The sequence below is a fragment of the Entelurus aequoreus genome, linkage group LG05 (genome assembly GCF_033978785.1).
Source record: "Entelurus aequoreus isolate RoL-2023_Sb linkage group LG05, RoL_Eaeq_v1.1, whole genome shotgun sequence".
In the NCBI taxonomy this organism is placed as follows: domain Eukaryota; kingdom Metazoa; phylum Chordata; class Actinopteri; order Syngnathiformes; family Syngnathidae; genus Entelurus; species Entelurus aequoreus.
This window is the reverse complement of record NC_084735.1, coordinates 62,678,591-62,694,381: the sequence shown is the minus strand read 5'-3', so window position 1 is coordinate 62,694,381 and position 15,791 is coordinate 62,678,591. Positions and strand designations below refer to the sequence as shown.

Sequence of the window (15,791 nt, the reverse complement as noted above, 5' to 3'; positions counted from 1 at the left end):
GTCGCGCTCTACAGGTAGTGGGGTGAACTACGGCGATACATCATCGAACTACAGTATCTTATTAAGTTGTCGTAGCAACTAAATTGCATTTTAATGTCGCTCAAATAGAGCTAAATATTTAGTTAAAATTGTTTATTAAGACGTTACCAGGAAGGAAAAATGCTTTACTTTTGACTGGATGCCGGTAATCTAGTGTATAAACTAATGTTACCTTTAATGCTACATGCTAGTATTGTACATATTGTATGCAGGGGTCCCCAACGCGGTGCCCCCAGGCACCAGGTAGCCCGTAAGGACCAGATGAGTAGCCCGCTGGCCTGTTCTAAAAATAGCTCAAATAGCAGCACTTACCAGTGAGCTGCCTCTATTTTTTTAAATTGTATTTATTTACTAGCAAGCTTGTCTCGCTTTGCCCGACATTTGTAATTCTAAGAGAGACAAAACTCACATAGAATTTGAAAATCCAAGAAAATATTTTAAAGGCTTGGTCTTCACTTGTTTAAATAAATTCATTAATTTTTTTACTTTGCTTCTTATAACTTTCAGAAAGACAATTTTAGAGAAAAAATACAACCTTAAAAATGATTTTAGGATTTTTAAACACATATACATTTTTACCTTTTAAATTCCTTCCTTTTTTATTGTAAAAAATAATAAATACATCTTAATTTAATTCTTCATTTTAGCTTCTGTTTTTTCGACGAAGAATATTTGTGAAATATTTCTTCAAACTTATTATGATTAAAATTCAAAAAAAATATTCTGGCAAATCTAGAAAATCTGTAGAATCAAATTTAAATCTTATTTCAAAGTCTTTTGAATTTCTTTTAAAATTTTTGTTCTGGAAAATCTACAAGAAATAATGATTTGTCTTTGTTAGAAATATAGCTTGGTCCAATTTGTTATATATTCTAACAAAGTGTAGATTGGATTTTAACCTATTTAAAACATGTCATCAAAATTCTAAAATTAATCTTAATCAGGAAAAATTACTAATGATGCTCCATAAATTCTTTTTAAAATTTGTTTCCAAAAGATTCGAATTAGCTAGTTTTTCTCTTCTTTTTTTCGGTTGAATTTTGAATTTTAAAGAGTCGAAATTGAAGATAAACTATGTTTCAAAATGTAATTGTAATTTTTTTCGTGTTTTGTCCTCTTTTAAACCGTTCAATTAAGTGTAAACATCATTAATTATTAATAATAACATCGAGTTAAAGGTAAATTGAGCAAATTGGCTATTTCTGGCAATTTATTTAAGTGTGTATCAAACTGGTAGCCCTTCGCATTAATCAGTACCCAAGAAGTAGCTCTTGGTTTCAAAAAGGTTGGTGAACCCTGTTGTATAGCTTAAAAATATACAATATTTCTTTAATAACAATTCCTAAATGTCTCTGAAATTGTAAAACAGACACTTAATCACAGACAACATAAACAGAGTTAATGTATTTTTGTGTATAGTATGTTGTTTATTAAAAGTACCTATATATTAAGCTGTTTGTCAGGTCAGTGTAAGTTTATTTATTTTCCTCTTAATTTAACTACGCTAATTTCTGTAAAACAAAATGTGAAAAGTATACTATTAAATGAATCACAATAACAGTATATTAATATTGATAATAAGTAGTACAATACAATCATATATATAATGTATATATAATATATACCAATACCAATACTTCCCTTCAGATTTCAAAGCAATTTGAATCGAACCCTTTTTGAAACAATCAAAAGGGGGAAAAAAACTTTTGTAGAGCCGCCTGATCCAGTTACTCCTCCTCTCCATTATGCAGTTATGAAGGAGAATGACAGTCAGTCAATCCCAAGCTATCACAAGAGTCCTAGAGAGAGAAAACGGGTTAGAGAGAAAGAGAGAGAGAGTGAGGGGCTGGAACCCCCATCAGCTTCTAACCCTTCAGCAACATTTCCCCTTTCCTTGCAGTCATCAGGGGGACCAAGAAGCACATTTCTCTCAGCCAAGGTGGTGTTTTTAATGCCTCAGCAGAATGGCAGAAAGTGCAGACGGCGAGGAAGAGATTCAGTTCTTGCGAACAGTAAGTGATGCTGTATTTCTCGAATGACATTTAAAAACATATAAACACATTCTCTATTCTAGAACAATAAACCACAGAATCATACCCAGTCTCACTTATTTTGGTATGTTCGCAATGGCGACATTTGGATTGACAAGAACAGTTGGCTGGTTTTGTAGACATTGTTATCTATTTATATCATTGTGGATACTTGATATTATTCTGGTTTATCACAGAGACAAAATGTTCTTTTAAGCATCAACACACAAAGTGTGCATAGTAACTGGATATAAGTAATGACATGACACGTTGAGGTATCCTGTTTTAGAGGCCAAACTTTGAATGAGTTTAAGACCGTGGCTTACTATACTTGGGCTTTTAACAAGAATCTGATGTTTTTTTCAATTGTTTTGGTGCACAATTTATAGGATTAACTCTAGAAAAGTATCATGTTAGAACAGAAGCAACTAACATATCTGTTTAGATTTGGATTATTTGCAGTATGTTTTACCCAATTACCAACTAACAATTGAAAAGTAAGTGTGATCTTTGCTCCAATTCTGGACTAAAAATATATCTACTTCTGTACATTCACCTCCTTTTGTTGTTGTTTTACGTGGATGAAGGTCATCACCATCTTGTTCTCTTGCAGTTCTATGTGCAAAACCAATAAACACACCTCATATTTAAACCGGTTGAATTAGGATGATAAATTGGATTAATGTTCCAGTTGCTATTGTGACGCAGCCTGAATCAAAAGCATGCTAACAATGCTTCATAAAGTGTGTGTCTGTTGCTGAGATCTATATATACTGTGTGAGGATTAACAGCCTCAAAGCCAGGCCCATTTCAGCACCTGCTTACATGATTCCTTGTGGGAATTGGGCTGCTGAGGATGTTCGATATTGCACAAAACGTTACCAAGTCTTCTACACATACGCAAACAGAACTTTACTTGTTAATGCTTTAAAGCAATACTCGTCTGAAGGTGTCATAATAACAGCTGTCCTTGTGTGTGTAGGTCAGGCAGTCCGTCAGCCTGGCATAACTGTACACACATTAATTTAGAATCATAACGTCATAGAAACTCAACATGCACATCTGTCATTTAGTGGATTTGGTGTGCCAGCAGCACTGCAGACACATCTATGATGTCTGATAGTTATTGTCAATTACAGTAATAGCAATGCCACTTAAATCATGTGGCCATTTAATAAGCTATCATGTTCTAATACATGCTAAATGGTTGGTCACTTTATTTACCCAGTGGCCTTATTTACTCATCTCACCTTATTGTAATAACATTTCTGGGTTACTTTTTCATTACATACAATGCTAGTGCATGAGCACCAATGTACATTTACGCCGCCATATGTTGCCAGGCAGATTTCATATAAATGGTATTCTGTAGTGCAGGTCACATCTATTGTACATGTAACATATCATTTATGGTAAATATATATTGCCATATACTCAAAGTGTGTTTTAAGCGCTTAACAATTTATTTTACATTATTTATAGTTACAGTACATTGACAGCACAGTCAGGAGATTGAGGGTTACAAATCCTCCTAAGTTCTAAAAATATGCATGTTAGGTTAATTCAGTGTTTCTCCATTAAAAAGAAACCATTTTTGTCCCCCCCATTGACTCTACGCAGCAAAAATTGTTATAAGCATATTGTATACTCGTTAACATTAAAACAACAAATAAGAAAGACATATAGATTAACTTACTACAAAGAATAACCTTATTTGTCTATAACAGTAAAGATATAAAGTGCATCATCAATTTGCATGAAAAAAAAGAAATCGTTTTAAACGGAAACATTTTTTGAGCGACATGAGTCATTTGATACTGGAAAATAAAATATAATGAACTACTACTACTAAATAATACATTCAAATTGATCAGAAACATTAACTTATTAGATCGATATACCAAAAACAATATGTGCTATTTTTTTCATTTTTTTTTTTATCAAAATGAGGAAGGATCAATAGCTATAATGAGCATGCGCCCCACTATTTGAGAAGCACTGGGTTAATTGGAGACTCTAAATCAGGGCTATTCAAGTAAATTGATTTAGGAGCCACATTTCCAGAAAGCTAAGGACGTTTGATTTTTATTTTGTCAAAGTTACAGGAGCGCTCTGCTGTTTTTAAGGAAATTCTGCAATAAAGCTAGTCAAAGATTATCTCTCTGACAGAACTCTTGTGTTTTTAAAAATCTGCTTCAAAAATGTGAGTAACTCACAAGTTTTTTTTTTAACTGAACTTGTGAGCAACGACTTCAATAGTCTAAATGATGAAAACGAGAGGACCTAAAATAGAACCTTGAGGAACACCCCAAGTATAACCAAAGAAGTTGAACAAATGTCCACTGACTGCATCTGAAGTAAACAAGCTACAGCAACACCTTAGTTGCATAAATCACATTTCAAAAAGGAGAGGACTGTGGACTGTACTTTGGTGATTTTTGCCTATTGTTCACAATAATTATGAAAGACATGACGATGGATGTTATTTTTTTAAAGCATTCTAAATATTAAATAAATGCGATCAAATGTCCGCTTACAACAGAGTCTACGGGAGCCGCTAAATTCTGCCTATAAAACCCTTAGAAGCATCCAAACATCTCCATTAGGGTTTTATATACATGATGTAAGTATATATGTAATGTGGTAACGGGCACATTTATGATACCATTTAATATTTACGTTTTTTGATCATTTTAGTTTAAAAAACGCATCACAACGTTTGCTTTTTTTTTTTTTTTCACCACTGATTATTACTTACTGCAGACTTCATAAGAGCCAACAAACATTATAAAACATCACTTACTGTGCAAGGTCTGCTGTCATTAGGATGCAGACTGCTGGCATGTTCATATATTCCCATTTAGATTAAAAATGTCTCATAATCCCCGCAAAGAAACGGGTTAAGGGGGGGGGACAAAGCGTCTTTTCGTGTCACTTTGGCCATTTTCGGGTCCTAAATGGCTGTCGAAGTGTACCAACTTGTCGCAATACGTCCTCAGCCATCTACTTTCCAGCTGAGATGCATAATTTATGATCTACAATACATTTCCAAGGAGCAGGGAAGTGAGGAAACATCAGAACACATATAAACATAGGGACACACGTAGGTATACATACAGTACAGGCCAAAAGTTCGGACACACCTTCTCATTTCAACGTGTTTTCTTTATTTTCATGACTATTTACATTGTAAATTATCACTGAAGGCATCAAAACTATGGCACCTGTGAAGTGAAAACCATTTCAGGTTACTACTTCTTGAAGCTCATTGAGAGAATGCCAAGGGTGTGCAAAGCAGTAATCAGAGCAAGGGTGGCTATTTTGAAGAAACTAGAATATTTAACATGTTTTCAGTTATTTCACCTTTTTTTGTTAAGTACATAACTCCACATGTGTTCATTCATAGTTTTGATGCCTTCAGTGACAATCTACAATGTAAATTCATGAAAATAAAGAACACGCATTGAATGAGAATGTGTGTCCAAACTTTTGGCCTGTATTGTTGGCGCTTTTTGAATGGTTATTTATTGGATTTTATGGGCGAAATAGAGGACCTCCCATTGGCGTCGCTGTAAGCAGACTTTTGTTTCAAGTTTCTGTAATATTTAGAATGCATTAAAAAAAAAAAATCTGTCATCATGTCTTTCATAATGATTGTACATGATAGGCAACATAAAAAAAAAAAAAGAGATCACAAGTATGGACCCCAGTGATCTATGTTTGCTAGTTAGGTTAAAATGTCAATGCAACGATCTGCCAATGGGTTTACAGTGGTCCAAGTTGCTCAATACAATAGGAGCACTCTAGTATTTTGGAATTTGCAGCAAAATGTTCAACGTTTTGAACTGAACCAGGGATCCGGGGTGGGGGTCATTCCAAGGCCGTATTTAGTCCCAGGGCTGCCAGTTGAATAGCACTGCTCTAAATTGTCCACAGTCTGAATGTTTTTTTTCCCCAAGTCAGCTGGGATAGGCTCCAGCTTAACTGTGTCCTTAATGAGGACAACAGTACAGAAAAATGGATAGATTAAATATATTTTTGATTCATTCTCAAACTGTGGCACTACTTCTTCATCAAGTTATACACAAGAACCACTTAAAAAGTTAAATTATCTAAGTAGTATTTACATGAATTATGTCAAGTCAAAAATGAATTCATATTAATTTTCCCTGTGCTGAAATATTATTCTTTAACTCTCCTCATACACCTCAAACCAGTCATTCTTGTGTAGAAGACACAAGTTCAAAGTTAAACGGTTATGGCAAGCAAAGGTAGCATATCCATACAATATTTTTGTGCTGGTGCCCATTTGAAAAAAAGACACATTTTGTCTCTAACTCACTTAAACAGACTGATCATAATGTGTTGAGATACAAGTGAGACAACTATTCAGCTGAAAAACACCTCTTGTCTTAATTTCCCCTTGGGGATTAATAAAGTACTTCTGATTCGGATTCTCTTTGTACCAGCTCATATTTCTGAACAAAACTTAGGGTAATCAGTAGTAAATGGTAAACTTTAGTAGGTGTCATAATTTTAGCTTCAAGGCCATTATTTTACTAAATAGCAAAACAATATAAGATATAAGATATATATTTAAACCAACCAACACTGTACTAATTTGTCTTTGTGAGTCAATTCCTCCTTCATGCAAGCCAGCCAAACAAATTGCTTGATTGTAGCAGGGTGATGTGGGACATGCTTTCCAATGAAATCTGAAATATCTAGTGCTTTCCAAAAGGGGACGTGTGAACAGCAGGTGCAGTGGCTTGAAATAGAGGGCTTATATGACTGGGGGTGGGAGGTTTTGGGGGGCCCAGATTCAGAGAGCAAGAGAGGTGGGCACAAGGGAGGGCAGCAAAATAAATACAGTAAAAAAAAATACAGTACATGTAATAATCAAGACTCTAGAGCAGTGGTTTTCAAACTTTTTTCACCAAGTACCACCTCAGAAAAAATGTGTCTCTCCATGTACTACCATAATAACCAACATTAAAATATAGCAGTGTTTGTAGGCCTATTGATTAATTAAAAAAAGGCAGAGGTTTTATTTAACGGGTATATTTAATATTTTTGGCTATTGTAACATTACACACCGTAAAGAGTACAGTGACACTGTACTTAAATCAAGTGATTATTTGGCGTAACTCTAGATGGAGCCAGTGTACCACTAGTGACATACCACAGTTTCAGAATCCCTGCTTTAGAGCAATTAGGAACAGTGGTGTTGCCTCCCCTCCTCCCTGACAAACTGATTTCACAAGGAAAGTTTGTGGTGGTTTCTTTTCATTCTCGCTGATCAGACTTTTGAAATCAAGGTTACATACATACTATATACGGACGGCGTGGCGAAGTTGGTAGAGTGGCCGTGCCAGCAATCGGAGGGTTGCTGGTTACTGGGGTTCAATCCCCACCTTCTACCATCCTAGTCATGTCCGTTGTGTCCTTGGGCAAGACACTTCACCCTTGCTCCTGATGGGTGCTGATTAGCGCCTTGCATGGCAGCTCCCGCCATCAGTGTGTGAATGTATGGGTGAATGTGGAAATACTGTCAAAGCGCTTTGAGTACCTTGAAGGTAGAAAAGCGCTATACAAGTATAACTCATTCATCATTTATTTATATATAAAATATTTTTCTTGAAGAGGATATGTACATGTGCTTATCTTACACTAAAAAGTGAGACCCCAAATGTTTTTATTTAATTTAATAAAAGTATATAAATGTGACTAAGAAGAATATGTTAACATATTTATACAAAGTACATATTTTTCTTATTTTCCTGTTATCCTTTTTATTTTTACTTTTTTTCCTGTTATAACATTGATGAGAGCATGCAGTATGAAAATAAATAAATAAAAAACTCACCGCGCCACAGTCCAGGATAAGAATAGACTGCAGCGCATCGTACGTGCTGCTGAGGTGATTGGCTGCAAGCTCCCATCCCTCCAGGACTTGTTCTCCTCCAGGACCAGGAGGCGTGTGGGTCGGATCACAGCTGACTCTTCTCACCCTGGACACAAACTATTCTCCCCTCTCCCCTCAGGCAGGAGACTACGCTCCTTCCAGACCCACACCTCCCGCCACCTGAACAGTTTTTTCCCCTCGGCCATCAGGCAAATGAACAATAACTCCTAACAGTAGCTCCTTGAATTCCTTGAATTCCTTCTAAGTCTATCTGATAGCTCAGTTTTTATTACCAAATATGTGTTATATGTGTTTTATGTTGCACGATTGCACCAAGAAAAATTCCTAGTTTGTGAACCCGTTCTCAAACAATGGCAATAAAACTATTCTGATTCTGATTCTGATTCTGATCTCACAGAGCGTCTCTGATAAGTGCTCCTTTCTCTTTTTGTTGTCTGTTGCAGGATGATCATGTGGTCCTGCAGTGCACGGCCTCCATTCTAAAAGAGCAGATCAAACTCTGCCTGTCGTGCGAAGGATTCGGAAATCGTCTCTGTTTCCTAGAGACCACCTCCAATGCTCAGGTAATGCAGCATGCATCAGTCTCGTTCTTCAGCTTCTTTGTCACCATATGCTGCGTTTCAGAATGTCCCACCCGATTTGGCCATCTGCTGCTTCATACTGGAGCAGTCCTTATCTGTGCGGGCTCTGCAGGAGATGCTGTCCAACACGTCTGTGGATGAGGTCAGCCATTCTCCATTGTTAACAATAGTATTTCAAAAGGATCTCACTTTTACATTGTCTGACCTCTGTTTTTGTCTCCCACAGGCTGTTGATTTGGACAAATGGGTAAGTTTGTCTGACTTTTCTGCCCAAAGGTTCCCAATTTAACCACCTTTCTACCTGCTTGTGTCAGTCTTCACAAGGTGGGGGCCATCGCACTCTACTGTACGGACATGCCATCCTCTTGAAGCACACTCATTCGAGCATGGTGAGTGCACTATAATTCAATATGTTTGTCCGTAACCCTTCCCTTTTTCCCTCATTCTTTTTTGTCACAGTACTTAAGCTGTTTGACGACATCACGTTCGCTCACAGACAAGCTGGCGTTTGACGTGGGCTTGCAGGAAGAGTCCACAGGTGCCTATAAACTTCTGCACTCGCCATACAGCATACAGGGCATTCCCAAGTTGTAGGCATCATAACTAATAAACCTGAGCCAGCCCTAAATCTGTTTTTAGATGGCATTTACCATAGCACTTGTGTAGTAATATTGTAGGATAGCTAGAAACATGTCCGTACGTTTGTGCGTTGCAGGGGAAGCCTGCTGGTGGACCATCCATCCAGCCTCCAAGCAAAGATCTGAAGGCGAGAAAGTCAGAGTGGGAGACGACCTGATTCTTGTCAGTGTTTCATCAGAGCGATATTTGGTAAATACAAACTGCATGAAAATGCTCTGTTATACATTTGTTAACTATGTATTTCTAACTCATAATTTATTTTTAGCATCTGTCCTATGCCAGCGGTGACTTAATGGTGGATGCTTCCTTCATGCAAACATTGTGGACAATGACTCCGGTTATGTCTGGTTGTGAGCTAGCTGAAGGTTGAATTTTCTTCTTCGTGTTATTTGTATCCATAAACCTCCTTGCTTTCCGTTAGCAGTGTGAATCTCATCCTCTGTAGGTTTTCTGACTGGAGGGTATGTGCTCAGGCTATTCCATGGTCACATGGATGAGTGTTTGGCAATCCCAGCAGCTGATCAAGGAGACGACCAGCGCAGGTGAGCAACGCTTCTCAATTCCTCTTTCTAATTGGACAAAAAATGTCTGAAATATTTTTTTTCTGTCTTTAACCAAGAGTTGCTCATTATGAAGGAGGAGCTGTTTGCAGCCATGCTCGGTCCTTGTGGAGATTGGAACCCCTGCGCATTGCGTGAGTCGCCTAAAAAAAAGTAAAATCCAACTTTGAGTGACTTGACACTGTGTCTTTTAATTTTTTACTTTATGGATCTTTAGTTGGAGTGGTGGTCACATTAAATGGGGCCAGTCTTTTAGAATTCGTCACATAACAACCGGAAGGTACCTTTTGCTAGATGAAGAAAAAGGGCTGCTGTTGGTCGACCCTGAGAAGGCCAATTCTAAAATGGCAGCCTTCTGCTTCAGAATTTCAAAGGTGAGTGACAGACAAGTGGAGACAAAACAGCAGCTTTAAGAAAACAGTCTTTATGTGAACTATAGGAAAAAATTGAAGTCACTCAGAAGCGTGACGTGGAAGGCATGGGCATTCCAGAGATCAAGTATGGAGAGTCCATGTGCTTTGTGCAACATGCCTCATCTGGTCTCTGGCTCACATATGCAGCTGTAGATGCCAAATCCGCCCGTTTAGGTCCTCTGAAGAGAAAGGTAATCCCGATTAAAATGGCTGGTTTTATACACGACAAAAACTATATTCCTTGTGCGTCACCATTGTTCAACCCATAGGCCATCCTCCATAAAGAAGGTCACATGGATGATGCACTCACAGTTGCACGCTCTCAGACTGAAGAGTCTCAAGCTGCAAGGATGATTTACAGCACAAACGGCCTCTTCAACCAGTTCATCAAGTACCCTAGACCATTTCACACACAATCTTTGTAGCGGTCCATTAGTTTTATATACTAAGTATGTTATCCATGTGTCACCAGAGGTCTTGATGCCCTCAGTGGGAAAAACAAATCTGCAAATCCACCTAATCTGCCGATGGACACTGTGGTGCTGTCACTTCAAGACCTGATATTTTACTTCCGGCCCCCTGAGGAGGAGCTGGAGCACGAGGACAAGCAGTTCAAGCTCCGTTCGCTCAAAAACAGGCAGAACCTTTTTCAAGAGGAGGTTTGTCTACATTATTATTGTTCTTCGTTTTAAAAAATTATTTTCTCGAAGGAAGGGGTTTCAAACTCAATTAATCTCGGGGCCGCTGGAGCTAGGGTGAGGGTGAGGCTGGGCCACACAAAATATATCCTTCAGAATCTCGTTTTAACCACGTTACTTTTTTAACTAGCACCAATATGATTCAGTTTAAGAGACAGTTCAAACTACAAGTGTTCACAAAGTACACATAACAAGAATTATGATGAACATCTTGAACCCTTTTTTTCCCTTTTTTTTTATTGAGACAAAGATTATTTATGTATTTAATATTTGTATGCTTACCATGGTATATTATTTATTTATTATTTATTTGTTTACTGTTCTGTTACAGAGAACAAGGAAATTGGATAAAATTGATATGGTATGAAAAGGGGTAGGATTAAATAAGCTCTGCTTCTTCCTACTCCTTTTCGGACGTGCTGTAATGAAACAACTGGAATTGTGTGATGCATTACATTGTATCGTATGCATGTTCGAAATAAACTGAAACTGAAACTAAAAACTGAAAAACTACGTCTAACAGAAGCAATAGTAACCTGTAGGGGACCTTAAGTCTTTATAAATGTGAAATGGGATGTAAAAAAATATTACATTTTGACACTGTTGAGTTCCCCAGGACATGGTCAAAGACACTTTTTACATCAGTCGATTTTAAAGTATTGTGATTTTTTTTTTCAGTTTAGTATAATTGCCATCCACACACTTTGGGCGGCTGATAGTTATATAAATTATGGCAATCAAGAATCTCACTATAAAGAACAGAAACTACAGTTTGTACAATAACATTGCAGATGGAAAAATTATCGCACAACAAACACACACTGGGCAACACAAAGACCAACATCTGGTCAGAGTCAGATTTAACGAGAAAAAACTGGCAGCTCAGTTGCCAGAGTTTTTTCCATAAAATGTATGATGGTTTTTACACCGAATTACTGTAACTTGAAAAACAATACCATGGTTAATTTTACAGTAAAGTTATTTTTACTTTAACATTTAATGTTGTTTTTTTTACATTGCATTACTGTAAATAGAAAAACCATATTACTTTTATTTTTCCAGTAAAATTCTGGCAAAAGAATCTGACAGTTAAAATCTGACTTTTTTACAGTGTAGCTTACTCTTTGTGTTGCCCAATGTGTGTTTGTTGTGTTATATTTTTTTTGTCTGCACTGTTATTGTATTTATCATATTTTATAAAAGGATTCATGACTGCCTATATTTAACTATTATCCGCCCTGGGTGTGCGGGCCGCAATTAATTAAACTACAAAATATGGGCCTGCGGACTGTAAATGTGCCACAAGATTGTCACCACTGCTCTGAGCCTTTGATGTTCTTGACAGGGGATGATAACCCTTGTTTTGGACTGTGTTGATCGTCTGAATGTCTACAACACAGCCGCACACTTCTCTGAATACGCTGGGGAAGAAGCTGCGGAGTCGTGGAAGGAGATAGTTAATTTACTCTACGAGTTGCTAGGTAGGACTGTCCTATCCTCAGATATATCACTTCGGCTTTATGTCATTTTCACTGCTGTCTCTATCTAAAGCTTCTCTGATCAGAGGCAATCGATCAAACTGTGCGCTGTTCTGTGATAACCTTGACTGGCTGGTCAGTAAATTGGATCGTTTGGAGGCATCGTCAGGTATTTCAGAAGCTCTGCTTTTTCTTAAGATTCAGTTTATTAGCTGCAAGTAGTACTTTGCATTGTCATGCTTTTAATCATAGGAATACTGGAGGTGTTGTACTGTGTTCTGATCGAGAGTCCAGAGGTTCTGAATATCATCCAGGAGAATCACATCAAATCCATAATTTCTTTACTGGATAAGCACGGACGCAATCACAAGGTCTGTAGCAACGTCATATTCCACAGTGCAAGGCAGCACCCACCAGAACATTCCTCATACATTCTTTTGTCTAGGTTCTGGATGTGCTCTGCTCTCTGTGTGTGTGCAACGGTGTGGCCGTGAGGTCAAACCAGAACCTGATTACAGAGAATCTACTTCCTGGTCGTGACCTCCTGCTGCAAACCAACATTATCAATTATGTCACCAGGTCAGTCTTTTACTGCATGTAAAGATGAAAATGTTGTCTAAAGACCTTCTTTTTCCAGTATGAGACCCAACATTTTCCTTGGGACCTGCGAAGGATCCACTCAGTATAAAAAGTGGTATTTTGAGGTGATGGTGGATCATATTGAGCCGTTCCTCACTGCTCAGCCATATCACCTGCGTGTGGGCTGGGCGCTGACTGAGGGATACAGTCCATACCCTGGTGGAGGCGAAGGCTGGGGGGCCAATGGTGTTGGGGATGATCTCTATTCCTACGGTTTTGATGGGCTTCACCTCTGGTCAGGTAAATTAAACATTAGTCTTGTATCCACACACAATACATGGACGTCTTTTCTGTGAAGCTAAAACGGTAAGTCTGTTTCTGTTGTCAGGACGTGTTCCTCGTCATGTTGCCACGCCCAATCAGCACCTTTTGGCAGCAGAGGACGTGATTAGCTGCTGTTTGGACCTGAATGTGCCCAGCATTTCCTTCCGTATCAACGGTTATCCTGTCCAGGGCATGTTTGAGAACTTCAACCTGGATGGCCTCTTCTTTCCTGTCGTCAGCTTCTCTGCAGGCGTGAAGTAACTAAAGGAGAATATTATAAGATAAGTAGATTGTTCTTAACATGTGCGACTGAGTAAACAATCCTCCTCCCTAACTGCAAGGATGCGATTTCTTCTTGGAGGCCGTCATGGGGATTTCAAGTTCCTACCACCGCCAGGATATGGTCCGTGCTACGAGGCTGTGTTGCCTAGGGATCGTTTGCGGATCGAGCCCATTAAGGAGTATAAGCATGACTTTGATGGTGTCCGTAACCTGTTGGGTCCAACACAGTCCCTCTCACACACTGCCTTCACTCCCTGCCCGGTGGACACTATACAAGTAAAAGGTCATCTTTAGGGCTCTGAATTCTTCTGAAAATGATACAAGGTTTTTTTCCCCCTTCCAGATCGTGCTTCCTCCCCATTTGGAGCGTATCCGAGAGAAGCTAGCAGAGAATAGCCACGAGTTATGGGCTGTGACTCGCATTGAGCAAGGGTGGACCTATGGACCTGTGAGTGTCTTTCCTTCAAATCACCTAAAATTAGGGACACACAATATTATTGGTGGCTAATAACTATCGACCAATAATGGCAATTATGACATCACATCAATAATTCCGATAAAGAAAAATTGTGTAAATATATAAATACATAAATAACGGTTATGGTTATCATTAATCGGTTGTAAACGTCTGTAAATGAATGGTTATCTGTTTCGGTTCAAATTCCCATTATCGTGCATCCCTACCTAAAATACTTTGTTACACAATAAAATACTCCCTAAAATGTATATTTTGTCTTTAAATGGATAAATCAAGTTTCGGGATGACAACAAGAAGCTGCACCCTTGCCTGGTTGACTTCCAGAGTCTGCCTGAACCAGAGAAAAACTACAATTTAGCAATGTCAGGAGAGACTCTCAAGTAAGTCAAGGTCTTACAAAACACTTGGAAAATTCAGGGCATTCAATCGATCGCAACTGGACTGTTTGGTTTGTCTTAGAAGACGTTTCGCCGCTCATCCGAAGTCGGCTTCATCGGTTTGTGCTCATAGACTTAGATTGGTCAGATCTACTCGGATGAGCGGCGAAACATCTTCTAAGACAAACCAAACAGTCCAGTTGCGATCGATTGAATGCCCTCAGATGACAATGACCTGGATGAATGAGAACATTTATAGACTCTTGGAAAATGATGAGTTTTTAAAAGGAACCTATGATGATTTTAATCTACATTTAAAACTCTTCCTTGTGGTCTAGATAATATGTAAACGATATGTTTTGGTGTAAATTAATTTCTAAATTTTGCTCCACATTCACATTTATAACCCGTTTTTGTAGTCTGTCTGCAAGATGTGCGTTGGTGGAGACTTTGTCGTAATCCTACAAGATTGTTTTGTTTATTCACTATTTTACTGTGTTTTTATCATTTCCTGTCCTGGTGCTCCTATTGGGGGTCTACTTCTTGTTTGATTCCTTGTCTTGTTGCACCTTCACTTTCTGCTCTGTTATTATATGATACTTTGGCTTTGTTTAACATGAATATCTAACAATGTAACAACATGTATAAGTCAGAAAAGAGCAAAATCATCATAGGTCCTCTTTAAAGTATCCATGTTTGAGTGGATTTTACTTTAATTGAAAAAAACGAAAATCACTTTTACCTATTTGCGTGCTTAACTTATAGTTATAATTTTAAAGGACTTTGCTGGCACTGGGCTGCCATGTAGGAATGGGAGATGAGAAAGCAGAGGAGAATCTGAAAAGAACAAAGCTTCCCAAAACGCAAGTTACCTCTCTATATTTTAAAGTAATTAATTCTAATGTTCCTTTAAAAGCTCTCTAACAACATTGGTCCTTATAGTTACATGCAGAGTAGCGGCTATAAGCCTGCTCCACTGGACCTCAACCATGTGAAGCTGACTCCTAATCAGAACACTCTTGTGGAGAGACTGGCGGAAAATGGGCACAATGTGTGGGCCAGAGATCGAGTGCGCCAGGGCTGGACATACAGTATTGTGCAGGTACATTTCTGCACTAAAAATGAAAATAAATTGCAGTTGGCTTAACTGTATAATACATTTTCCTGAATAGGATATTATGAACAAGCGCAATCCTCGTCTTGTTCCTTACAACCTACTGGATGAAAAGACCAAAAAGACTAACAGGGATACAGTTTGTGCAGCGGTTCGTACCCTCATCGGCTATGGTTACAACATTGAACCACCTGACCAGGAAAGCAGTACGTTTGTACACTCAGTCTATTGAAGGACAGCATTAATATATTATTTAATTTTTACCTCTGCTCT

General features: G+C 38.1%; 1 protein-coding gene across 1 annotated transcript in view; it reads left to right on the top strand.

Moving 5' to 3' along the window:
• Window positions 1–1,962: 1,962 nt before the first annotated feature.
• LOC133650860 (ryanodine receptor 1-like) overlaps window positions 1,963–15,791 on the top strand; it is a 62,758-nt gene continuing 48,929 nt past the window's right edge. The window contains exons 1-26 of the mRNA XM_062048573.1: window positions 1,963–2,051; window positions 8,439–8,558; window positions 8,620–8,718; window positions 8,803–8,823; window positions 8,891–8,965; window positions 9,036–9,114; window positions 9,292–9,404; window positions 9,481–9,580; window positions 9,661–9,757; window positions 9,835–9,909; window positions 9,993–10,149; window positions 10,215–10,379; window positions 10,458–10,579; window positions 10,661–10,847; window positions 12,232–12,367; window positions 12,438–12,533; window positions 12,617–12,735; window positions 12,810–12,943; window positions 13,002–13,243; window positions 13,332–13,524; window positions 13,609–13,825; window positions 13,893–13,997; window positions 14,304–14,407; window positions 15,184–15,267; window positions 15,347–15,506; window positions 15,577–15,724. Coding sequence (XP_061904557.1) covers window positions 2,004–2,051; window positions 8,439–8,558; window positions 8,620–8,718; window positions 8,803–8,823; window positions 8,891–8,965; window positions 9,036–9,114; window positions 9,292–9,404; window positions 9,481–9,580; window positions 9,661–9,757; window positions 9,835–9,909; window positions 9,993–10,149; window positions 10,215–10,379; window positions 10,458–10,579; window positions 10,661–10,847; window positions 12,232–12,367; window positions 12,438–12,533; window positions 12,617–12,735; window positions 12,810–12,943; window positions 13,002–13,243; window positions 13,332–13,524; window positions 13,609–13,825; window positions 13,893–13,997; window positions 14,304–14,407; window positions 15,184–15,267; window positions 15,347–15,506; window positions 15,577–15,724 — 3,196 coding nt within the window. The 5' untranslated portion in view covers window positions 1,963–2,003. The remainder of the gene's footprint in view (window positions 2,052–8,438; window positions 8,559–8,619; window positions 8,719–8,802; window positions 8,824–8,890; window positions 8,966–9,035; window positions 9,115–9,291; window positions 9,405–9,480; window positions 9,581–9,660; window positions 9,758–9,834; window positions 9,910–9,992; window positions 10,150–10,214; window positions 10,380–10,457; window positions 10,580–10,660; window positions 10,848–12,231; window positions 12,368–12,437; window positions 12,534–12,616; window positions 12,736–12,809; window positions 12,944–13,001; window positions 13,244–13,331; window positions 13,525–13,608; window positions 13,826–13,892; window positions 13,998–14,303; window positions 14,408–15,183; window positions 15,268–15,346; window positions 15,507–15,576; window positions 15,725–15,791) is intronic.